The sequence below is a fragment of the Bufo bufo genome, chromosome 2 (assembly GCF_905171765.1).
Source record: "Bufo bufo chromosome 2, aBufBuf1.1, whole genome shotgun sequence".
Classification (NCBI taxonomy): Eukaryota; Metazoa; Chordata; class Amphibia; order Anura; family Bufonidae; genus Bufo; species Bufo bufo.
Window position 1 is genome coordinate 43166211 of NC_053390.1, and position 25493 is coordinate 43191703.

At 45.2% G+C, this 25493-nt stretch overlaps 1 protein-coding gene across 1 annotated transcript in view; it reads left to right on the plus strand.

Annotated features, from left to right (window-relative positions):
• The window catches only part of ADAMTS12 (ADAM metallopeptidase with thrombospondin type 1 motif 12), a 527800-nt gene that overhangs the window by 418287 nt on the left and 84020 nt on the right, over positions 1-25493 (plus strand). Inside the window, 4 exon segments of the mRNA XM_040421001.1 lie at positions 1920-2040; positions 2854-3098; positions 5772-5910; positions 24202-24328. Of these exon segments, the coding sequence (XP_040276935.1) occupies positions 1920-2040; positions 2854-3098; positions 5772-5910; positions 24202-24328 (632 nt within the window).

The window sequence follows — 25493 nt, forward strand, 5'->3', positions numbered from 1 at the left end:
GGGTGAGAGCTACAGCAGAAAGGACATGTCCTCTGAGAAAGGACACGCCCCTTGAGCTGTCATAGGGAGAGAGCTACTGCAAAAAGGATACATCCCCTGAGCTGCCAGCTTGAGATAAATCTAGCAGAGCAGTTAAAGCAAGGAATAGGGAGATCGCCACCTGCTGTTTGTTCTTATCCTCATTTCTCTGTCCACCTCAGCAACATCATTGAGGTGGATGGACATGCTCTGTTCCATCCTTCAATTGCCACCAGCTGTATCTGCTGTTAGAAGCTGTGACAGTTATAGGTAGAGAGCTGCAGCAAAAAGGACACACACCCTGAGCTGTAATGGTGAGAGAGCTTCCGCAGAAAGAACACGTCCCATGACCTGTGATGGGGAGCGCTGCAGCAGAAAGGTCACCACCCCTGAGCTGTGATAGAGAGATGCAGCAGAAAGGTCACCACCCCTGAGCTGAGATAGGGAGAGAGCTGTAGTAGAAAGGGCACACCTACCTGAGCTGTGATAGAGAGAGAGATGCAGCAGAAAGGTCACCACCCCTGAGTTGTGTTAGAAAGATAGCTGCAGCAGAAAGGGCACACCTCCCTGAGCTGTGATAGAGAGAGAGACAGATGCAGCAGAAAGGTCACCACTCCTGAGTTGTGTTAGGGAGAGAGCTGCAGCAGAAAGGGCACCACCCCTAAACTGTGATAGGTAGAGAACTACAGCAGAAAGGGCACCACCCCTGAGCTGTGATAGGGAGAGAGCTGTAGTAGAAAGGGCACACCTCCCTGAGCTGTGAAATAGAGAGAGCTGCAGCATAAAGGGCACCACCCCTGAGTTGTGTTAGGGAGAGAGCTGCAGCAGAAATGGCACCACCCCTGAGCTGTGATAGGGAGAGAGCTGCAGCAGAAAGGGCACCACCCCTGAGCTGTGATAGGGAGAGAGCTGTAGTAGAAAGGGCACACCTCCCTGAGCTGTGAAAGAGAGAGAGCTGCAGCAGAAAGGTCACCACCCCTGAGCTGTGATAGGGAGAGAGCTGTAGTAGAAAGGGCACCACCCCTGAGCTGTGATAGGGAGAGAGCTGTAGTAGAAAGGGCACACCTTCCTGTGCTGTGATAGAGAGAGAGATGCTGCAGAATGGTCACCACCCCTGAGTTGTGTTAGAAAGAGAGCTGCAGCAGAAAGGGCACACCTCCCTGAGCTGTGATAGGGAGAGAGCTGCAGCAGAAAGGGCACCACCCCTAAACTGTGATAGGGAGAGAACTACAGCAGAAAGGGCACCACCCCCTGAGCTGTGAAAGGGAGAGAGCTGTAGTAGAAAGGGCACACCTCCCTGAGCTGTGAAAGAGAGAAAGCTGTAGTAGAAAGGGCACCACCCCTGAGCTGTGATAGGCAGAGAGCTACAGCAGAAAGGGCACCACCCCTGAGTTGTGTTAAGGAGAGAGCTGCAGAAGAAAGGGCACCACCCCTGAGCTGTGATAGGGAGAGAGCATGCACTAGAAAGGACATACACCCTGAGAAAATTCATGCCCCTCTGAGCTGTCAGCTTGATATAAATCTAGCAGAGCAATGAATGTGGAAATCTCTGGATCCATGTGAGGTACAGGGCTGGTTCTAGCTTTGTTAGAGATTGTCATGTCTTATATGATGTCTGATTTTCATATCTTACATTAATCATTGGAGAATCCATTTTACAACCCATGATGACGAATATGTATACATCAGTTGCCGCACCATGACGTATAGGTGTAGGTGAGGACAGCCTATAGCCTGCTGGATTTTCCTGATACCGGCTTTTCAATGGAAGTTCTGCCAGACAGAAACATATGGCCTTGTCTGAGACGAGCATCTGTGTCTTCCATTATCTATAGAATTGTGTTTTGGATGTACAGTATGTGCCTCTGGTGGTAACATTTTACATTTTTCTACTTTTGCAGAGCGTGGGCTGTGACTATGAAATAAATTCCAATGCCACTGAAGACCGATGTGGACTATGCATGGGAGATGGATCTAGCTGCCAGACAGTCAGGAAAACATTCAATCAAAGTGAAGGATTTGGTAAATGTTTAAAGCTGAAGCTTGTAGCACTTACAGTCCGGGAGCTTAGGAAAGTCATGTTAGAAAACAACCATTACTTTTCTGTTAAATCACCACCGATCCAGCGCCAATTCTTTTAGTGCTCTACGCTGCTCTGCTGCAGGGGCCATCAGACACCTACCTCTAGGAGAAGTCTTCGTTCAGAGGTTATAGACCCACGGAAGGTCAAGAGACACTGTTGCTTGGCACCAAATGGACAGGCAGAAATGTGTTCAGGGGATAAGCAAAGGTCAGGACAGGCAGAGTTCATGTAATACAGTAACCCTGCAGTAGGTCAGGACAGGTGACAGAGGGTCAATCTGGTAAACAGGCAGAGCTCAGGCACAGGAGGTTAGTCATCACTGTACTATAAAAAATTTAAAGGGAGTTTCCAGCTAAAAATAGGCAAATATATTAGACTTTTTAACTCTTCCACTGCCATAACACCCTCTAACCAACTGTAATGGGTAAGAGAAAGATATTTCTCCCAAGAGATATTGTTTTTATGGAGGACCTATCACCTCTCCTGACAGTAACTACTTGGATTCCCCATATAATAGCAATTCTGGAGCACTTAATCTTATGACTCTATGTTGTGATATTCCTCTATTATTCCTACTAGAAGTTTATGAATAAATTGCCAGCAGACTACACTGCCAATCAGTAGATTGAAGGTGGGGGTCGGTTAAGAAACAGAGGGAGCCCCTCTCTTTGTCTAACCGCTCAGATGCCATGGAACTTGAGAGGGTTCGGAGTTATATCTCATCGTTCCTCTTTTCTCCTTGCCTTGTCCAGGTTACGTGGATATCGGTATTATTCCCAAAGGCGCCAGGGCAATAAAAATAGAAGAGGTTGCTGCTGCAGGAAATTTCCTGGTGCTCAGAAGCGAAGACCCTGAAAAATATTACTTGAACGGCGGATTCATCATACAATGGATGGGTGACTACAAGGTGGCCGGGACGAGGTTTCATTACGAGAGGAGCGGAGATCTGGAGAACCTCACAGCTCCGGGGCCCACCAACGAGTCACTCTGGATCCAGGTAATTAGAAGAAAGCTCATGAATAATGAATGACTGGTGAAGTCTCAGGGTTGCATGACATTGATTTTCCGTGCATTCGTATGTTCGGAAGCTCCTTTATCAGGCCGGTAACACGTTACATGACGGATCTCATTGATATTCCCCCCGACAGAAACAATGTGTTTGAACGGCTTCCTGCAAGACGCTCTAGTTGAAGACAATTTTCCCATGTGCTTAGGGTTTTATAAATGTGTTCAAGGTTTTTTTGCCCCATTCACGAGACGGCGTGCATAGAATGATATCACAGTACGTGACGGGCCTCAAAAACAAAAGCCGTCAATCAGATGTGGACGTGAGGCCTAAATCTGAGAAGGAAACCGATGAATCCTGACATCTTTGTGCATACTGCAGTCCTCGGGGGCCACATTTAAAGACAATAGATCCCTGAAGGACAAGCGCAAAGTACCCTCTGCCTTGTCTTTAAATATACAGTGTATGGTCCCTAGGCCCTGACCATCACAACTATGGACTTCCCATTCCAAAACCAGATACCGCTGTCAATGAGCTGGAAGATGCTGTTTCTCTTTTCTTGGGAAATCTTCTTCATGGCTGTTCCTGGATTCGAACCAGTGACCTTTCGCTTGGGAATCAACCTAATAAAACACTGAGCGATTAGGGAATGTAACAACGGGTTGTAAAATGTAGTAGACGTGAAGAAAAAGATTGTTCCACCACCAGGAGCAAAAACGTAACAATACAGTTACATGACAAGAATCTGCAGAACTAATCATATGCTAAATAGTTGTCAATAAGTCCAATTTATGAATGAGAGAGTCACGATGATTATCTATAAAATTATGGTAGTCTCATGTTTGAAGCTGTAGTGGATGGTGAGATATGGAGCCTAAAAGTCAAAAGTTCAAAACATTGTTACCCTTTTGCTTGTCAGTGTATATACAGCCTCCACTAGAGGGAGCTCAGGAGAGTACTGCATACAGACATATGCAGCCACCACTAGAGGGAGCTCAGGAGACTACTACATACAGATATATACAGACACCACTAGAGGGAGCTCGGGAGATTACTGCATACAGATATATACAGCCACCACCAGAGGGAGCTCAGGAGATTACTGCATACAGATATATACAGCCACCACTAGAAGGAGCTCATGAGATTACTGCATACAGATATCTACAGCCACCACTAGAGGGAGCTCAGGAGATTACTGCATACAGATATATACAGACATCATTAGAAGGAGCTCAGGAGATTACTGCACACAGATATATACAGCCACCACTAGAGGGAGCTCAGGAGATTACTGCATACAAATATATACAGCCACTATTAGAGGGAGCTCAGGATATTACTGCATACAGATATATACAGCCACCACTAGAGGGAGCTCAGGAGATTACTGCATACAGATGTATATAGTCACTACTTGAGAGAGCTCAGGAGACTACTACATACAGATATATACAGACACCAATAGAAGGAACTCAGGATATTATCGCATACAGATATATACAGCCACCACAAGAGGGGGCTCAGAAGATTACTGCATACAGATATACACAGCCTCCACTAGAGGAAGCTCAGGAGAATTCTGTATACTGATATATCCAGCCACCACTAGAGGTAGCTCAGGAGATTACTACATGCAGATATATACAACCACCATTAGAGGGAGCTCAAGATATTACTGCATACAGATATATACAGCCACCACTAGAGGGAGCTCAGGAGATTACTGCATACAGATGTATATTGTCACTACTAGAGGGAGCTCAGGAGATTACTGCATACAGATGTATACAGCCACCACTAGAGGGAGCTCAGGAGATTACTGCATACAGATATATACAGCCACCACTAGAAGGAGCTCAGGAGATTACTGCATACAGATATATACAGCCACGACTAGAGGGAGCTCAGGAGATTACTGCATACAGATAAATACAGCCACCACTAGAGGGAGCTCAGGAGATTACTGCATACAGATATATACAGCCACCACTAGAGGGAGCTCAGGAGATTACTGCATGCAGATATATACAGCCACTACTAGAGGGAGCTCAGGAGATTACTGCATACAGATATATACAGCCACCACTAGAGGGAGCTCAGGAGATTACTGCATACAGATATATACAGCCACCACTAGAGGGAGCTCAATAGATTAGTGCATACAGATATATACAGCCACCACTAGAGGGATCTCAGGAGATTATTGCGTGCAGATATGTGCAGCCACCACTAGAGGGAGCTCAGGAGATTACTGCATACAGATATATACAGCCACCACTAGAGGGAGCTCAATAGATTAGTGCATACAGATATATACAGCTAACACTAGAGGGATCTCAGGAGATTATTGCGTGCAGATATGTGCAGCCACCACTAGGGGAAGCTCATGAGGTTACTGAATACATTTAGCTCAAAAATAATAACAGAGTATGCAGGAGGCTCATGAGCTCCCCCAATTGGTGGCAGCAGGCAGACAGAATTTGTTCATATAGCTCCGTGTGAAATGGATTCAGTGTGTCAGTGAACTGTATATGGCCAGAAGAGAATGTTTCATGCCAATTAGATTTTTAATGATTTTTTTCTGACCTAGATATTAACTGGACCTTTTATATACTGGAAATAAGCCTGTAGACCAAACTTTGACAATCTGTGTGCATTTAGCTTCTGTTTCAGGAAAACAACCCAGGGGTTAAATACGAATACATCATACAGAAAGATGTAATCTCGGACAATGAGGTTGAGGTTGTGTATGCCTGGAGGTACGGAAGCTGGTCAGATTGCAGCACCACGTGTGGAGCTGGTGAGTCTTAGATGTGTTATCAGTGTATTCTTCTGTATGGTGGAGCCCTATGCCTCCATTCACTGTGTGTGCCTCCATATGCTGTCACCATGGTGCAATATAATACCACTGTAATATGGCATAAGCTGAAATGTGCTACTACTCCTGCTGTATATTCTGTGAGTCCTGGTAAATATCCACCGTATGATACTAGAAGCATACAGGGGTGCAGCATGGGCGCCACACTAGGCACCTGTAATAGAATCGTGTACATGAAACCTTTGATGGATTTTCACTGAAGCTGTTCGCACCATCATAAACACAGTCACTTCTTGCTTGTATGTTATTAGCTATTATATATTCAGTATATATACGTACAGTATATTATGAATAGAGATGGGCGAATCGAAGCTGATGAAGTGGAATTCGATCCGAATTTCAGGAAAAATTCGATTAGCACCGAATCCAAATTTCCTCACATTTCGGGGTAACGAATCGCATTTTTTCCTAAAATGGCTACTGCACGTATGAGGACATGGAGCAAGGAACTCTGGCAAGGCGGGATCACCCACAATGCCATGCATGCAGCCAATCAGCAGCCAGCCAGCCCTGTGATGTCACAGCCCTATAAATAGCCTCAGCCATCTTGGATTCTGCCATTTTCCAGTGCACTTAGTGCAGGGAGAGACATCAGCAGGTGCTAGGGACAGTGCTAGGAAAGACTTCATTGTGCTGAAAAAACAATTTACAAGTGCAGGGAAAGATTATTCAAGGTGTAGGGAAAAGATAGGGAGGAATCATTCCACAGCATTTATGTAGAAGCCTGGGTAAAAGAAACAATCCTGTTACACCTTGCTGCACTGACTGGGGATCAAAATTGCCATTCCGCTGCTCTGTAATTCCAGCAAACCGTTCTTGTTATTGGGGTGCAAGTGCTGTGTGATACAGCCATTAACAGGGTTTATTACAAGGAAATATTTCTATGTCTTATTTGCCCTTGTGCGGTGCAGTTATATGTTCTAAAGCATTTTCTGGCTTGAATTAGTGGGGAAAAAAGGGCTTATTAGCCGTTGTGTGGTGAAGTGCTAAAATGACAGCCCTTTTTGTCGTGTATTAGTGGCAAAAGAAAAATATAGCTGCCATTCAGCGGTGCAGTTATATGTTCTAAAGCCCTTTTTTGTGTGTATTAGTGTGAGAAAAGGGCTTATTAGCCGTTGTGTGGTGAAGTGAGTACTAACAGACAGAGAAATGCCAGGCCCTGCACAGGGGAGTGGCAGAGGCCTAAATGTTTCTGGCGCAGGCAGAAGTCGCAGCAGAGTAAGGGATGGTGGCAGCAGGAGTCGCAGCGAGAGGTCTGAGCTCCCAGTGTCAGCTAGAGGTCGTGTCTTGACCAGCAACCCAGCGGTTCTTGAATGGTTGATCTTCGATTTCGTCGCAAGTGACATCAGACACCCCCAGCCAAGAGTTGGTGGGTTCGTCAGACACAACCCTTAGTTGTCATGGCCCGGGAGCAGGCCCTGTGCTCTCACCTCTCCTCAACCTGCCTCTGTCTTTTCTGTTCCCTCAGTCAGAGAAGTATTGTATGCTGTGGGCTCAGCTCCACTATACAGTGAGGACGAGCTACTAGAAGACAGTCAGCAGCTACCGGCCAGCCAAGATGTGGAGGAGACATCCGCCACTTCGTCCACTAGGCGGGCAAGTAGTGATGAGGAGAGTGGCGTGGGCGCTGGTGTTGCCAGTGGTCAGGCTCCTGACCCAGAGACGGTTGAGGAGAACATCAGTGACGTGCAGACAGTACTTAATGATGATGTAGCTAATCACACTTGGGAGCCAGGTGACGAAGGGGCTTCATCATCAGGAGAAGAGGGTGGCAGCTTGCCCGTGAGGCAGCAGAGGAGCCAGCAAGTCTCTAGCGTGGCCAGGAGTCAGCAGGGTGGCAGCAGTGGGAGGTCGGGAGCCAAATGTGCCCGGGGTAGATCACCCGCTTCGCAGGAGCCTACTTGCCCGGGAAGTAGCGGTGCACGGGTTCACGGAGGCAGCGGCAGTAGCAGTCAGTCAGTGCGTAGTGTTGGGGGTAAAATCACCTACTCAGTTTTTTGATAAGCCGCCGGAGGAGGTGAACATGTAGAATATGTGGGCAGAAGGTGAAGCATAGCCAGGGTGTCAATGTTGCATCAACATATCCAGCGTCACCATAAAGTGCCCTGGGAGAACCGTGGCTCCGATGTGGTAGTCCAGCCTGCCGCAGCAACCGTTGCATCACCCAGTGGCATGCAGCCGATTTCAGGCAGTCAAGGCTCCACCACCTCACCCGAAGGGAGCTGTCTGTCCTTCCCATCATCTGCTGGTCCTGATGCTCCTGCTCCTTGCCCTCCCACTCCTCATCAGTCATTCCGTCAGCAACCGATCACCGAAGCAGTATGCGTGCACTCATCCAACGGCGCAGAAGCTGAACATGCTCCTGTCCAAGTAGCTGGTGCTGCAGTCCCTTCCTTTCCAAGTGCTGGACTCTGCACCTTTCATAGAAATGATGGCTTGTGCCTAGCCGAGGTGGAGAGTTCCAAGCCATTTCTTTGCCAAAAAGGCAGTTCAAGCCCTGCACACAGGGCCAGAAGGCCAGACCAGAAGGTGGGCCAGTCCTTGAGCCTGTCGGTGTCTGCCAAATTGCACGGCAGCGCTGACGTGTGGAGCTGTAACTACGGTCAGGGACAATACATGTCGTTTATGGCCCACTTGGTGAATGTGGTTCCTGCACAGCCACACCAGCAACTTGGCCAGGTGATGCCGCTTCCGCCTCCACGTTCTCACGCCGTTGGTCCTGCGACAATGTCCGCCTCTGCCTCCTCATCCTCCAATGCAGGGACAATTAACAGGGTACCTCCAGCATACCACATGTGCAGGGCACGGCGGTGTCACGCTGTTCTGCACCTTGTTTGCCTGGGCAAACGGAGTCACACAGGGGAGCAACTGCTCCGTGTCCTTCATCAAGAAATCGAATCCTGGCAGTCTCCGCGACAACTCAAAATTGGAACCATGGTGACCGTCAATGGGAAGAACATGGTGTCGGCGCTGTGTCAAGGAGGGATGAGCCATGCGCCCTGCATGGCGCACGTGTTCAATCTGGTTGTCAAACGGTTCCTGAAGTCTTCCACCCATCTGCAAGACATCCTGAAAATGGCCAGGAAACTTTGCATGCACTTCAGCCACTCTCACACCGCAAAGCACACCCTCCTTGAGCTGCAGCGGCAGAACGGCATTCCCCAACATAGGATGATATACAATGTTTCCACCGGTTAGAATTCCACCCTCCATATGTTGGACCGACTATACGAACAGAGAAAGGCCATAAACGATTTCTTGATGATCCGAGTGGACAGGAGTACTCCCCTGTGTAACTTGGATGTCAGCCAGTGGCAGCTCATGCTTGACACCTGCCGTTTGCTCAGGCCCTTTAAAAAGGCCACGTTATTTGTCAGTCACCAGGACTACGGGATGAACAATGTAATTCCACTGCTTCATGCCTGGAACAGATGCTGTCTGGTCAGGGGACTGAAGATGTGGCGCCTAGATTTCACGGCCACATGAGCCCTGTGGGGGCTGAACTGTAGGAGGAGTAGGACATTGGAGCACAAGCAATGTGTAGCGAAATTGGTGGTTTTTATATACAGGTGACAGGAGAGGAAGAGCGGGAGCAGCCAGGGCGATGAGGAAGAGGAGGCAGAGGACCCAGACACACGGTGGCAGTATACAGTGGAGATGGAGGAAGGGAGTCCCTCTGAGTCACTTGCACAAATGGCCCGTAGTGACAGCCAAATTGTTACCATTCGGCAGAGGGATGACTTCTGGCTCTCCACCTTGTTGGACCCTCGCTACCGGTCCAAAATGGGGGTCTTTTTTTTATACCCGCTGAGAGGGAGGACAAACTGAACTACTATAGAGACATCCTATGTAGTCAGTTGGCCACTGCCTATCTGCGCCATCGTCCATCCTCTCGCAAGTCTGACTGAGGGGGCCCTCTGCGCTCACTTTCCACTGCCATGGCTGCTGGGGAGGGGTGGGGTGGCAGGAGCAGTACCAGCTCCATCAGCAGCAGCCTGAGTCTAGAGTCGCTGATGAGCAGCTTTCTTTACCCGCATAGTGAATAAACTACTCACCAGCAGCTAGACATAGAGCAGGACCTGAACCAGCAGGTGGTGGAATACTTGGACAGCACCCTGCCACCCCACATTGAAGATCCGCTAGACTCCTGGGCAGCCAAACTGGATTTGTGGGCGCAACTTGCAGAGTTTGTCCTGGAAAAGCATTCCTGCCCGGCCAGTAGTGTGGCATCAGAGCGGGTGTTTAGTGCGGCGGGGGCCATAGTTACCCCAAGAAGAACTCGCCTGTCCACCCAAAATGTGGAGAGACTGACCTTTGTCAAGATCAATCAAGCATGGATCAGCCAGGATTTCCATCCACCAATGCCTGATGCATCAGAATAGATCATCCATGGTGCCACACCAACACTTTGACAAAAGAGACCACACTATATCAGCTTGCCACTCATTGCCTCCTGATGCTGCTGCCACCTCCACACTGTCATTGTGCCACGCTGTGACCTCCTCCTGATGCCACCTCCACACTGTCATTGTGCCACTCTGTAGCCTCCTCATGCTGCTTCCACCTCACCACTATGTCATAGGGCCACTCCGTGGACTTCTCATGCTGTTACCACCCTCCCCACTTCATGACTGGGCAACTATTTTGCCTTTCGGCCTGGTTGACATCATCATTTATTTGACTCTTCTGATCTGTCAGAAGGAAGGAAAAATGAGACGCAAAACTGATCCTGTCTGTGTAGCAGCTGTAAGGCATTTATGGTCCTGATAGGAATCTCAACGTCCCACTTGGTACCCCTGGCACCAATCTTCTAGTATCGGCTTGGTTTGAGTCCTTTTCTGACGTCAGGAGAGCGCTTCACTCAGTAGGTAATAAAAGACACAACAGTGATGTACTGAATGAACACTCTGAGGTTTATTTTTAATGCACACAGGTTATATAGAGGGGGCTTTACCCCCTTTATTAGCATATCATCGTAAGTTATGTATTCAACCTATCATATTAACACGTTTCATTCTACAGACAGAAAAAGAGAAACAAAAACGGAACTTCCATATTAGGAATATTGTCCGAGAGTAGTGCCAAAGAGATAAGATTCAGGGTTACAGAGAATAGAAACCTTACAGCAATTATTTTCACAGCAATCAGAGTTGGTTCCTAACAGAGAAACAAAACTTCAGCAAAAAGCACATTTGGTTTTGACATAAAAAAGAACATGGATTCCTTTCAGGTCCCATCAGAAATGGCTTGTGATTTGGTAGCCAAAAGCAGGAGTGGGTACAAAACACAGAAGACAGGCAAATATTCCATTCACATGTCATTTCTGTTTTGGATGCACACGAGTAAAGGCGGATGCTCAACAGACAGGATCCGTTTTTTGGGGGGTTATTGTTCTGACGGATCAGAGGAAGGGCAAAATAATCAGTGACGTCAACAGAAACTTACTGCTGACACCCTCTGCACTCTGTCGGGGGGCTCTACCTGTATAAGCGTTTAATAGAACAGGTTCTGTAGACATCTATGTGGAATCAGTTGACGACGGTGTAAAAGGAGTGCGCTTCTTCTTGGCGCTAACATTGACCTGTAAGGCTGAGTTCACACTTGAGTTATTTGGTCAGTTTTGGCCCCGTGACTGCCCAAATAAGTGAAGTGTGCAGTGATTCTAAGAGCGACGACTGTCATCTGCATGTCATACGGACTCACAGTATTATTTCACTACCACAGCAGACTCCCTATGCGTGTTGCTGCAAGGCACAGTGTTCTACACCACTATACAGGCTCACTGCAGCCAGGAAATAACCGTTTTTTAACACGATTCGACGCAAATAAGTTCAGATGGAACCAAATTTTTTCCGAAAATTCGGCGAACCGGCCGAACCGAATTTTTGAAAAATTCGTTCATCTCTAATTATGAGTAATTACATCGTACTTACTGCGCCTGCTACCTCATACCCTTCCCAGGCCAATATAAGACATTGTGACTCTCAAGTCGTTTCTCTTCCCTTTTTGCTAACAATTATATTGATGCCTGTTATAGGGGAACCCTGCACAAAGTTCCTGCTGCCATCTGCAATGTGCCGCACCCCAAGGCTCTATCGCGTCCCAGGTCTAGTGGAATGCCGAGTGGTGTGGTGCGGCCTATATGTGTCAAGGTTCTCCTACCTAGATACAGCGGGACCCCAGGCTTAGGCTCTGAAGCATTAAAAGGGGGTAGTTGAGTTAGGGGATGAAGAATGAATAACTTGAGTCCAGACCTTGATATAAAGTTAAACAGCAGCTTTACTTGGGTAAGCTTGCATCTAAACAATTTTCAGGCTTTGTCTTGGTTCCAGCAGGCTTTGGCACAAACTGGCAGGCAACCTTGATAGCTTTACTTTCTTTCTCTGCTGGGCTGACAGGCATTACTTTGCTTTCTTTCTCTGTTCTGCACTAAACTCTGCTTAGGTCTGGTTACTGAACTTTAGGTTGATTCCGGTATCCTTGGATTGGGGTGTCTTTGGCTGTTATCCCCCTCCTGACACTCAGTAAGTAACTTAACTTGACTTCCAGCCGAAGAACAATTTCTTCTGGTCCCTATGGCTTTCAGACATCTGCTTCCATGGTCAGGCTGTGAGCGTGCCACACCTTATTCCTCTCCTGTCCAGACTAGGACTCCCTAGAACCGCTGCCGACTTCTGCCCAAAGTAGAGGGTTGAGGGGTGGAGAATGGAATGGTGAGTTCCATTCTAACTATAGCTCTGCCATTTACACTGCCACCTGCTGGTGAAACAGGCATATTAAATGTAATAACAGTTGCATAACAATCATATGACTGCACAATGTAAAGGACCTGTCTGGGTATTTGTTAGCCCAGACAGGGCGTAGGAATGGTAACACCACTCCGGGGTGTTACACATCTAGTAGAGGGATGTGGCCAGTCTAAAGTGGTCCCTCCTCTAAGGGGTGCATAGCCGCTGCAGGGGCTGTATCTTTGGTAGGTGGGCTTTGGAAAATGCAGATGTAGCAGAGATGAGTTTGTAAATGAACCCAATTTGTTTTAAGCATGTAAGCGTATTGTTTAAAGTCAGATATCATGATGTAGAAATGTAGCTCGGATGGATAGATGGATAGATAGATAGATAGATAGACCCTTTCATATTTTTCTTGATTTTGTATTCTTTGTCTTTCATACATCAGAATATAATAACACTTATGGGATTTGATTATGTTCCTGATTGTAGTGTTCTTGCTGCAGGCAGTTTTGTGTACACAGTCTGCGCTCTGCATCTATAATTTTCCTGTTTTTGCACATCACAAGGTTTTTGGATGTATTATAAAAAAATAAAAAATAAAAAGAACTAATATACAAGAACTAAGCTAAGATGTTTGGAACGTAAATCGTGCCCACGGAGTTTTGTTGCCGCATATGAACATATTGAAAATGATTGGAAAATACAATGTAGAAAGCGCATTTGATTAGATTTTTCCCAGATTTTGGACTTCGGGCGTTCCTAATAATTGTAAGAAAGTAATCACACACTCTCTGATACGTTCATACCCCCTGAGGAGAATGCTCAGTGTCCATTAGAAGTCCAACATTCTGCACTGATATATTCTGTATCTTTATAGTTGTAAAAATTCATTTGTGCCTTGTTACAAAGCTTGGAATCCCTGGCACATAAGTTATGGCAGTGGGTGTGGAAACGCTGTATCAACCAACAGAATTAACTTTAGGCTAATCCTAAGGGTGTTATTCGGGTAGTCCCTTGTACAGGGATCTGGACTTCGCTGCAGGGGAACCACCAGTCTGCTACCTCCTGGAGTAGTCTGTGTGGCTGACAGCTGACCCACAGGGGTCAGAGACACCGGTGTGGAGCACCGAGAGATCAGGCAAAACCATTGTCAGGGAGAGCTCAGAGCAGGCAGTGTACGAGCAATCCGATAAAAATGCCGATGTCAGGGCAGGCAGCAAAGGGTCAATACAGTGATCAGAAACAGATCAGGTCAGGCAGAGAAAGGTCATAGTCCAGAAAACAAGCAGAAATTGGTACATGGGAAGATAAACTAATACAGCAAACCTTTTAGAGAACTAACAAGCTAGACAACCTATTGACCGGGGACCATCCTATAGAGGAAGGTGTCTTAGGTCCCCAAAATTGGCCAGGCGCAAATTAGGGTCTGCTTGCTTGCCCTTTAAAAGCCAGAGGGGGAGTGTGAGCATGCATATCACGGGCTGAGGGGAGTGGCTTTGCCAGCAAGAGTAGACTGTGGCCTGTCAGGGGAGGCGAGACAGACGACTCCAGCAGCCGGGTCTGTCACAGATAAGCTTGAGGTTGAGTGGAGTGGTGGCCCTTTCCCACCCGAGAAAATGGAGTGCCATTAACAGCAATAGGCCTAGAGTAAAATGATAAAATTCTGGCAATACCTGCAGCCACCACAGGGGGAGCTTACCTGTACACTGTGTTATTGAGTTCAAGGGATTGTCCTCAGGATAGGTCATCAATATCAGGTTGTCGGGGGTCCGACACTCGGCACCCTCTGCGTACTAGCTGTACGAGAAAGATGGCTCACGCAGTGCGCAAGTGCCATCTCCCTTGTCTCTTCCTGTTCACCGCTGCTGTCTATGGCAAAGACCATGACCACAACAGCGGTGAACAGGAAGAGAAAAGGGAGACAGCACATGCACACTGAATTCACCTTCTCCTCATAAATCTGATCGGCGGTGTCGGACCCCCGTCACAGCTCCCGCTCCCATAACAGTGTTCCCCGACTGAGATCCGGGAACCTGTTGCCTTAAGGTAATAGACGGAAGCCTCAAGCAGGTTACAACAGCTATTGTAGTCCTGAATAACCTCTTTAATTTGGGGCCTCAATCTGGTAGTAGATGACACCACCACGTACGTAACCACATTAGAGAGGAGGAATTGTTCCTTCTTTATCCCCAACCTCCTTCACATGGTTTTTGTTTCCTAATGTTGTGTTGAGAAAAGGTTGACCCCCCTCCAAAAAAAAAAAAGTATCTCCAGGAGCTCCACAGAACCTGCATCAATTGCCATCATGATACTTACTCAATGGCTGGGAAAGTTTCTGTTATAAATCTTGTGTAATTTGATCAGTAGAAAAATATTGCTTACCTTCCAATGATCAATGAGACAGAAGGTCAATGCCTTTGACTCTCATCCATATCTGATTAATGCATTCTGCTACAGTTTGCTATAAGTTCTCATATGTAATCTCTCTCTGTAGATAACTGTACAATGTAACATCCATCTTCAGTTGGATTCTTGAGTAATGCTGCTACTTAGTGTTATTAATAGTGTTGACCGAGCACCAAAGTGCTCGTGTGCTCTGGCCGAACACATCGGTATGCTTGTGTGTTCTACTGAGCACCCGAACACAATGGAAGTCAATGGGAGAACCCCAGGCACCCCCTGCTCTAAAGAGAATAGGATGACTGGTTCACAAAAAAAGGTTAGAAATTGATGGAAACCCCATCAAAATGGTTTGGAAACAGCATTAAGAGGATAGCTGGATGCATCTTGGACTCCTATTATCTATGACATACAATAAACAACCACACAAAGGCTATATGCCAAAAGCCAGGTGTATGCAAGCCATCAATCTATCCATGAGACAGATGACCAGCTTAGTCAGCATACCTTACAATGGCAGCCTTGTGCACGATGAGACATTCCAAACCAGCTCTCATCTGACTGAGAACCAGTAAGCCTCAAAGTTACTTCAGATCTGTTGGATGGCTTGGGTGGACCTGTGCACCTAGATCAATATCATTAGGGAGACAAAAAGTTTTCTGATTGTCCTAACATAATATTCAATAACCTTTCTATACAGTTTTGTCATGTAAAAACTAATTTGCATAAACATGGGCATATGGGAAAGACATGCAAATGAGCAGAATCTGCCTTGTTTTTCAGCTGACAAACCATGGAAAATTTGCAATCTACACTACTCATGAACAGCACCATCTATTGGTTTCATAGTCTTATGACAAGAGTAATAGTATTGTTATAAGACTATGAAACCAATAGATGGCGCTGTTCATGACTCATGAACAGCGCCATCTATTGGTTTCATAGTCTTATGACAAGATTATTAGTGTAGCCTTTTGCATGGAAAATTCACAATAAAAATTCGGGATTAGAATATTCGCGATCTACACTACTCATTACCAGCGCCATCTATTGGTTTCATAGTCTTATGACAAAAGTAATAGTATTGTCATAAGACTACTGTATGACACTAGCTATCTGAGTGCTGTATGACACTAGCTATCTGGATCCTGGTAGATACTGTGTGTGTACTGTATATGGATGACTCTTTATCTGGGTGCAATATGACACTATCTGGGTGCCATAGGACACTAGTTATCTAGATCCTGTTAGATATTATCTTTATAATCAACTGGACACTATTTTTTTTTTTTTAGACCATGTATCCAGCATGACATCATTACATGGGTGCCATATGGCAATATTTTTCTGGGTGCTGTATTACACGATTTATCTGGCTGCTATATGACACTATCTAGATTTATCTAAGTGCTGTATGACATTTTATCTGGGTGCCATATGACAGTATTTATCTGGGTGCCGTAAGACACTATTTATTTGGGTGATGTATGACACTAACCGTCTGGGTGCTGTATCACACTATTTATCTGGGTGCTGTATGACACTATTTATCTGGGTGCCGTATGACACTAACTATGTGGGTGCTGTATGACACTATTTATCTGGGTGCCATATGACAGTATTTATCTGGGTGCTGTATTACACTATTTACCTATTTATCTGGGTGATGTATGACACCAACTATCTGGGTGCTGTATGACAGTCTTTATCTGGGTGATGTATAATCATATCTGGGTTTTATATTCACTATTTTTTAGACCTTGTATAAAGTATGACACGGTCACATAGTATCATCGTTTATTTGGGTGCTGCACACACAGATTATCTGAATACTGATGACAATATTCATCAAGATGGTGTAGGACACAATTTATATTGATCTGTACATTTACATTCATCTGATCTGTCACAGAAGCAAAATGAAATGTGGAATATGTCCTAAAATATACATTTCATTTGTTACTTATTTTGCAGTGATGTTACAGACAGAGACAGGGACTCTACAGTGTTCTCTGTGTCTACATGACAATTATCATTATGTGCAGCCTCCCCACATCACATATGTGCAGAAGGGGAGCAGGTGTGTGGGATCACATGGTTCCAGCACCACCACGGGGGTTGGTAAAAAAAAAAAAAGAAGACCTACAGTAGTTATAATATAGATCATTCCATAATCGCCAACAGTTGTTGGTGGGACAGTGTGAGGATGACCCCAACGGTGTGGGAAGAGGGCAGGTTTTTTGCAAATTTACTTTTAAGTGGGCAGCTTGTCAGAGTTTCACCAGCATTTGGGAACGGTTCTGGACATGGGACTTAAAGGGGTTGTGTGGGAGCTCGACTCCTTCAAACAGCTGATCGGCAGGGGAACTGACTGTCCACCATTGATCTGATACTGATGTCCTGTCAAAAGGATAGGAAAAATACAACAATCCGCAGCACTCGCCAGTGTGGAAAATCAAAGTGGTGATTTATTCACAAATCAGCATGGTACAAGCGACGTTTCGACCTTCATCGGTCTTTCTTGAGACTTGTGAATAAATCACCACTTTGATTTTCCACACTGGCGAGTGCTGCGGATTGTTGTATTTTTCCTAGACGTTGGGACCACTGGCCAGGATCCCCATCTGCGTGCACCATCACCTTTAAAGGTATCTTTAATGATTTTCCCAAATGGGATCAGTAGTGCTGCCAAAACCATTTTGTATACCTGTCAAAAGGATAGGTCATCAAAACCTGTAGCCCGGAGAACCCCTTTAAAGGGGTTTAGTTTTATACTGATGTCCTATCCTCAGGATAGGACATCAGTATCTGATCGGTGGGGGTCCGGCACCCGGGACCCCTGCCGATCAGCTATTCGAGAAGGAACCATCACTAAAGTGAATGTGACTGAGTGCAATACCAAGCACAGCCACTATCCAATGTACGGCGCTGTGTCTCATGAGCAAAGAGAAGGCAGCGGCGCTCGCAGGTACTCCGATGCCTTCTCAAACAGATGATCTGCAGGGATCTCAGGTGTCAGACCCCCACAGATCAGATACCCTGAGGATAGGTCATCAGTAAAAAGAAATCCTGGAAAACCCTTTTAAATGTTAAATTATGAGGGCAGCTATGCCAGTGATTTCCATCTGGGATTTGAGATCATTTATGGGGTCTGAATGAGGAACTTCAATTTTATTTGCATTACAGCATCCAAAGCATCATGTGTTTGCAGGGGAATGGGGTCAAAATTAGCTCTGAGACCCATGGGCAGAGGTGTAACCGCAAGGGGTGCAGAAGTAGCAGCTGTATCCAGGCCCTGGTGGCTGAGGGGGTGTAAGGGCCCTCTATCACATAATAAATGGTACCTAGTGGTTGGGGGCTTGTGACGGATTTAGCATTGAAGCCTGAGAGCTTCACTGTAATCTTCTGTTCAGGAGGATCTGAAGGCATGTTCTTCTTACGTCTGGATGTGGCGGTGACTCTTACCGGTTTCTTTAAATGTTGACTGTTGTTATTCTAGGATATTACATTCCTGTATGTATATATGTGTGTACAGTATATATGATGTATGTACAGTATGTTTGTATGCACAGTATGTACAGTATATATGATGTATGTACAGTATGTTTGTATGCACAGTATGTACAGTATATATGATGTATGTACAGTATGTTTGTATGCACAGTATGTACAGTATATATGATGTATGTACAGTATGTTTGTATGCACAGTATGTACAGTATATATGATGTATGCACAGTATGTATAGTATATATGTATGTACAGTATGTATGTACAGTATGTATGCACAGTATGTATGTACAGTATGTATGTACAGTATATATATGTACAGTATGTATGTACAGTATATATGTATGTATGTACAGTATGTATGTACAGTATGTATGCACAGTATGTATAGTATATATGTATGTACAGTATGTATGTACAGTATATATGTATGTATGTACAGTATATATGTATGTACAGTATGTATGCACAGTATATATGTATGCACAGTATGTATGTACAGTATATATGTATGTACAGTATGTATGCACAGTATGTATGTATGCACAGTATGTATGTATGTACAGTATATATGTATGTACAGTATATATGTATGCACAGTATGTACAGTATGTATGTACAGTATATATGTATGCACAGTATGTACAGTATATATGTATGTACAGTATGTATGTATGTACAGTATATATGTATGTACAGTATGTATGTACAGTATATATGTATGCACAGTATGTATGTACAGTATATATGTATGTATGTATGTATGTACAGTATATATGTATGTACAGTATATATGTATGTACAGTATGTATGTACAGTATATATGTATGCACAGTATGTACAGTATATATGTATGTACAGTATGTATAGTATATATGTATGTACAGTATGTATGTACAGTATGTATGCACAGTATATATGTATGTACAGTATGTATGGTATATATGTATGTACAGTATGTATGTACAGTATATATGTATGTACAGTATGTATAGTATATATGTATGTACAGTATGTATGCACAGTATGTATGTACAGTATGCATATATTTGTATCAATTCAAACTTCTGCTCTGTTACATTGACCAATAAACAATGTCTGACTTTCCACCAAGGTCAGCATCTACTGAGGTATGCGGCTGTGATTGTGTGCTCTCTACATATACAGGTTAAACTTGAAAAATTAGAATATTGTGCAAAGTTCATTTATTTCAGTAATGCAACTTAAAAGGTGAATCTAACATATGAGATAGACTCGTTACATGCAAAGCGAGATATCTCAAGCCTCTATTTGTTATAATTTGGATGATTATGGCTTACAGCTTATGAAACCCCAAAGTCACCATTTTGAGGTACCCTTTGCTCAGGGGATATGGATTAATTAGCTGACTAGAGTCTGACACTTTGAGCCTAGAAAATTGAACCTTTTCACAAAAATTCTAATTTTAAGCTGCATTAATGCAATTCCTTTTAAGTTGCATTACTGAAATAAATGGACTTTTGCACAATATTCTAATTTTTCGAGTTTCACCTGTATATCTTTTCCTTTACTTAGATTCTCCTTTGATTTTCTGATGTTTACTTTTTTCGTGGTCATTGGTAATGGAAGGGTCACGTTGAAAGGCAGCTGATCACAGCTTCATCCAAAACCAGCGGCTCGGACAGGCAGATACGCATTGGTATTTTTATGTGCATTGGACTATAATTATGTTCTGCTGAGGAACACTGCTACATAGGGAGCGAGGCTGAAATAAAGCACAGGTTCGGCGTGTTCAAGCAGGTTAACCCTGACTGATCCAGAAGGAGTCAAAACCCTCCACGAAAAAATATTCGACATATTTCAAAACAGTGTCTGAATCTGAATACTTTTGCAATTGCATGTAATTTAAAAGAGCGCCACCTGCTGTTTGCTCTTTTTCCTAATTTCTCCATCCACCCACTGAGGTGGTCGCACATGCTCAGCTGCATCCTTTGACTGCCATCTGCCATATCTACTGTTACGGGTGCAGAACAAGGACTCGCCCCCTGAACAGCCAACTTTGAATACATTTAGCAGTAGCATTCATGAAAGGAATACATTCAATGCATTTCGGACAGTTAGATTCTGTTCTTAGAGCAGTGAGCTGATCTGGTTTCCTTCTCCTTTTTGTTTATGTCCTTTTGCACATGACATCTGAAGTCAATTTGGAAGAAAACTGCTTAAAGGGGTTCTCCAGGAATAATACGTTTTTACCAAGTGCCCGCAGCCTGCCTCCATAAACAGAAGGTTCGTACTTAGCTGCTGCCTGCCACTCCAGTCCTCCTCGCTGCCTCCGTTGTGTTCATGTTCTGGTCCGCACAGTGTTGACATCTGGCACAGCATGGACATAGTCACATGCTCTGCTGCAGCCAGTGACTGGCTTCAGAGGTAACGTGCTGCTTGTGGCCACATCACTGCTGAAGCCACTCATTGGCCACAGAGGAGCATGTGACCATGTCCATGCTGTGCCAGATGTCAACACTGGTGGGACCAGAACATGGAAAGTGGAGGGAGCATAGAGGACCGTGCACCGTGCCAGTCCGCAGGGGTACGGTGGGCCGGAATGTACAGACAGTTCATCGGTTACTAACTGTTTAGCAGTCGCCTCCCTGGGACAGCAGTGCAGTGAAGGGGAGAACAGCACTGGATTCTTTGGGGCACACTCCGTTACAGGGGACAGCGGCCAGGTGCTGATTGAGGTGCCCTTGATGGTGGATGGTTTCTGAGTGCTTATGCGGCTGGTTTAGGTTTTGTCGTGACGCCAGAACCTTGGTGGTGCAAAATGTTGAGAGTAGTAGTCGTGTGGAAGAATGAGGCAGGTTTAAAGGGTTTCTATCACTTCGTATGACATAATTAGCTGGCAGACACTAGCGATCCGCTAGTGTCTGCTCTGGCCAACCATCCTACTATAATCACTTGTGGGGCAGCGGTTTTGCTAAAAAACTAACTTTTATAAATATGCTAATGAGCCTCTAGGTGCTATGTGGGCGTCATTAGCACCTAGAGGCTCCGTCTACCTTCATACACAGCCACCGCCCAGCGCGTCCCTCCAGCCCGCCCATGTCCTCCTCCGTGTGACGCAGCGGCCGAGTTCTCGCGCATGCGCCGTGCGCGGCTGTATTCGGCACATTTGAGATGTCTAAACTCGGAGCGGTCAGACATTCAATGCGCATGCGCGGATGTATTCGGCGCATGCGCATTGAATGTCTGACCGCTCCGAGCTCACGTCTCAAATGCGCCAAATACAGCCGCGCACGGCGCATGCGCGAGAATTCGGCCGCTGCGTCACACGGAGGAGGACATGGGCGGGCTGGAGGGACGCGCTGGGCGGCGGCTGTGTATGAAGGTAGACGGAGCCTCTAGGTGCTAATGACGCCCACATAGCACCTAGAGGCTCATTAGCATATTTATAAAAGTTAGTTTTTTAGCAAAACCGCTGCCCCACAAGTGATTATAGTAGGATGGTTGGCCAGAGCAGACACTAGCGGATCGCTAGTGTCTGACAGCTAATTATGTCATACCAAGTGATAGAAACCCTTTAAATCCAACGGTAACCTTTACTATAACCAGGTTCTTGATAACAGTTTACATCCAGCAATAAAACAGTCTCTGATACACATGCAAGTTGGATGTGATTAATCCCAGTAACAGGCTGTGCTGGTGGTAATGTGTCAGGCTAGGGTGGTAAGTTATGTACTCACTGATATTCAGCTCTTTGCCTTGCTTCAGTCTTAGTTGAGGTAGTCCCAGTCTTGTTCTTCTACACAAGTGATATGACAGAATCCTTATCTGTCTTAAGAATAACGGTGAGGCTGCTAATAAGTCCTTCACCTAATTACAAAGGCACCTAGAGCCTACAATAATGGCCTTTTCCTTCCTTTGTCTTGATCCAATAATACAAGAAATTCACTTACTCCTGCAGAATAAATGTAGACTTTCCTCTGCCTGTCTTCCTGGCTTTGATGCTGAGATGCACGATGGCTTCTCTGGGCCGTGGAGCTCCAGAGAGAGCTGAGAGGAGAGGGGACCTCTCCTTCCCCCTTAGCTCCTCACTCCATCTCCTTCACACTTCCAACTCTCAACAGAGAGACCCCTAACTAGGCCTGAACTACACTATTTATACTGTGGTGCTACCCCATCTAGTGGTGGATGTATGTAGTGCACCTGACAGCCTGGTAAAAAGGAATATCACAAGATAACACAATACAGCATGAAATTACAGAAGACAACAAAAAGCTTTTGCAGTTCCCACATAAGCTAGTGGGACACTGCATACCCCCTTTGTTTAAGATGTGTCAACCTCGACACATTCTGGACAAAGTCTCCTGAAAGATACAAAAAGGCAAGCATGCAAACAAGCATACAGGTATAAATAACAAGTAACATGAAAATGCACATTATAAAAATACACCTTATAGAAGGACATAATAACTTAAGTGATTAAAACGCTAAATGGGATATGGGCCGGCGTTTTCTTCTGATCTTGCCGGTGACACAAATGGGCGTTGATCATACAAACAAAATATAAAGTCCATGGCAAAGTCCAAGTAAATAAGTCTGTAGCATATAAAACTTTTAAGTGCAGCATAATAAGAAAAGTGCAAAAAGTCTGTTGAAATTGCAAACCTAGAAATTGCACATAAACAAGTCACAGAAAAATGTCTTTCTGGGTAAAATGACTTTAAAGAACATGATAGTCCTGTTGCATAACCCTTATCAACCTGAATAGGTAATGGGAAAGGAAAACTGTGCACAAACCAGGTGCAACTTGGGCGAAAACAGTGGTTATAAGGCAGGGAGTCCTGAATGTTAAAGAACCAGCAGGCTGTGTAGTGGCCTAGTGAACTGCCACTTGCCGTGGGGAACTGGCATCAGTCCATACTGGGACAAAAGAAACATTGGCTCCATGTGACAGTTTTTGTAGAATGGTCTACAGGCCTACTTACGAGTATGGATCAAGTGAGGAGGGCACATCTGTACATAGTGGACTCCCGGAATCCCACTCATCCAGAGAAGAAAGAGAAGAACCATCAGGGGCAGCTCCCACTAAACAGTGAAGAGATAGGGCCGGTAACCTCAGTTGTCTCCTGATTTCGTCGAATATATTAACTTTCTCTGGGCACCAAATCGTTCCTCTCTGATGACACTTTCTGAAGGGACAAGCTCTGCAGTCCCCGGATGCACCCCTCTTCGTCACCCATCTTCCCGGTAGCGGTGATCTTCTTTTTCGGGCGCCTTCTCCGAGACGTGCATAAAGAGACATCTGCAGCAATCCTCAACAAATCCACATCTATTTGATACGGATTTGGGTAAATATTGTGTGAACATACTCAAATGTGATCTAAAACTGCAGCAGTCATGAAATAAGATATAAAGTGCAAGGTTATATCGACGGTAGGGACTGTGCATTTCTATGAAGCCTGAGTGACTCTGTCCAAAGTGGTGGCTGTAAACTGTGACTTACTGTACAGTAGGTACTTGCTGAAGCTAAATGCATCATGTTAGAAGAGAAAGGTGTTACCCAGGTGTTCAGGTGTCTTCTTCTATCTCGCAGGCCTTCAGCGCCAGGTTGCCAGATGTGTTAGCAAAGGAAAAGGAGTGGTGAAAAATACATTCTGTGACCCAAATGAGCATCCAATGCCAAGGCAGAAGAAGTGCAACCTACAGGACTGCCCCGCAAGGTAAGTACTGATGAAAAGTTATGATATTTTCCAATGTACTTTATATTCTTCCCAGTTTTCAGGATCTCTGCTTGCTCTCCTTCAGAAAACATCTTCATTGCTTTGACTTGCCCATCTGGTATCATTATAGGGTCACTGTGTGACTGGCAATATTATAGGGGATGTATGTGGCTGACACCAAAGTGGGCACTTAGAGCCTACAATAACCCAAAAACCGAACCTCACTCACCAACTTACTGCAACTTGTACAAAAAAAGAGCAAGGATTTAACAAGGTAAAAAAATCTCATTTTATTTGTTATAAATCACATGAACATTACAGGTGAGACTCAAAAGGGACAGAACATGGAGACTGGGCCACAAGAGGGCTCTGCAATGTGGAGAATCACAATGGGGGATAACGTGATAATGTGACCATATACAGCAGGTAACAGACAATTAACAGAAGCTGTGAATATTGGAGTAGTTCGGGTGCAATTGCTGTCCCCTAGTGTTGAACAACTACCTAGCTCTTATTCACAGCGTCCCAGCAATGGATGCTGTAGGGTATAATTGGACGGTGCGATACTACTCATAAAGATGGCATATAACAATAACTGTAAGTCACTAGTCCCACCCTAATACAGATACCATGTTACCTACCCATGTTGCTGCGGAAAAATGATGACACGGTTCCCCCACTGCTTCGACCTCAACACGTGTTTCGCCACGTAGACTTCGTCAGGAGGTTGTTCAACACTAGGGGACAGCAATTGCACCCGCAACTACTCCAATGTTCACAGCTTCTGTTTATTGTCTGTTACCTGCTGTATATGGTCACATTATCCCCCATTGTGATTCTCCACATTGCAGAGCCCTTTTGTGGCCCAGTCTCCATGTTCTGTCCCTTTTGAGTCTCACCTGTAATGTTCATGTGATTTATAACAAATAAAATGAGATTTTTTTACCTTGTTAAATCCTTGCTCTTTTTTTGTACAAACTAAAGTGGGCACTGTCTGACTGGCATTATTATAGGGGCTGTATGTGGCTGACACCAAAGTGGGCACTGTCTGACTGGTATAATTATAGGACTGTATGTGGCTGACACCAAAGTGGGCACTGTCTGACTGGTATTATAGGACTGTATGTAGCTGACACCAACGTGGGCACTGTCTGACTGGTATTAT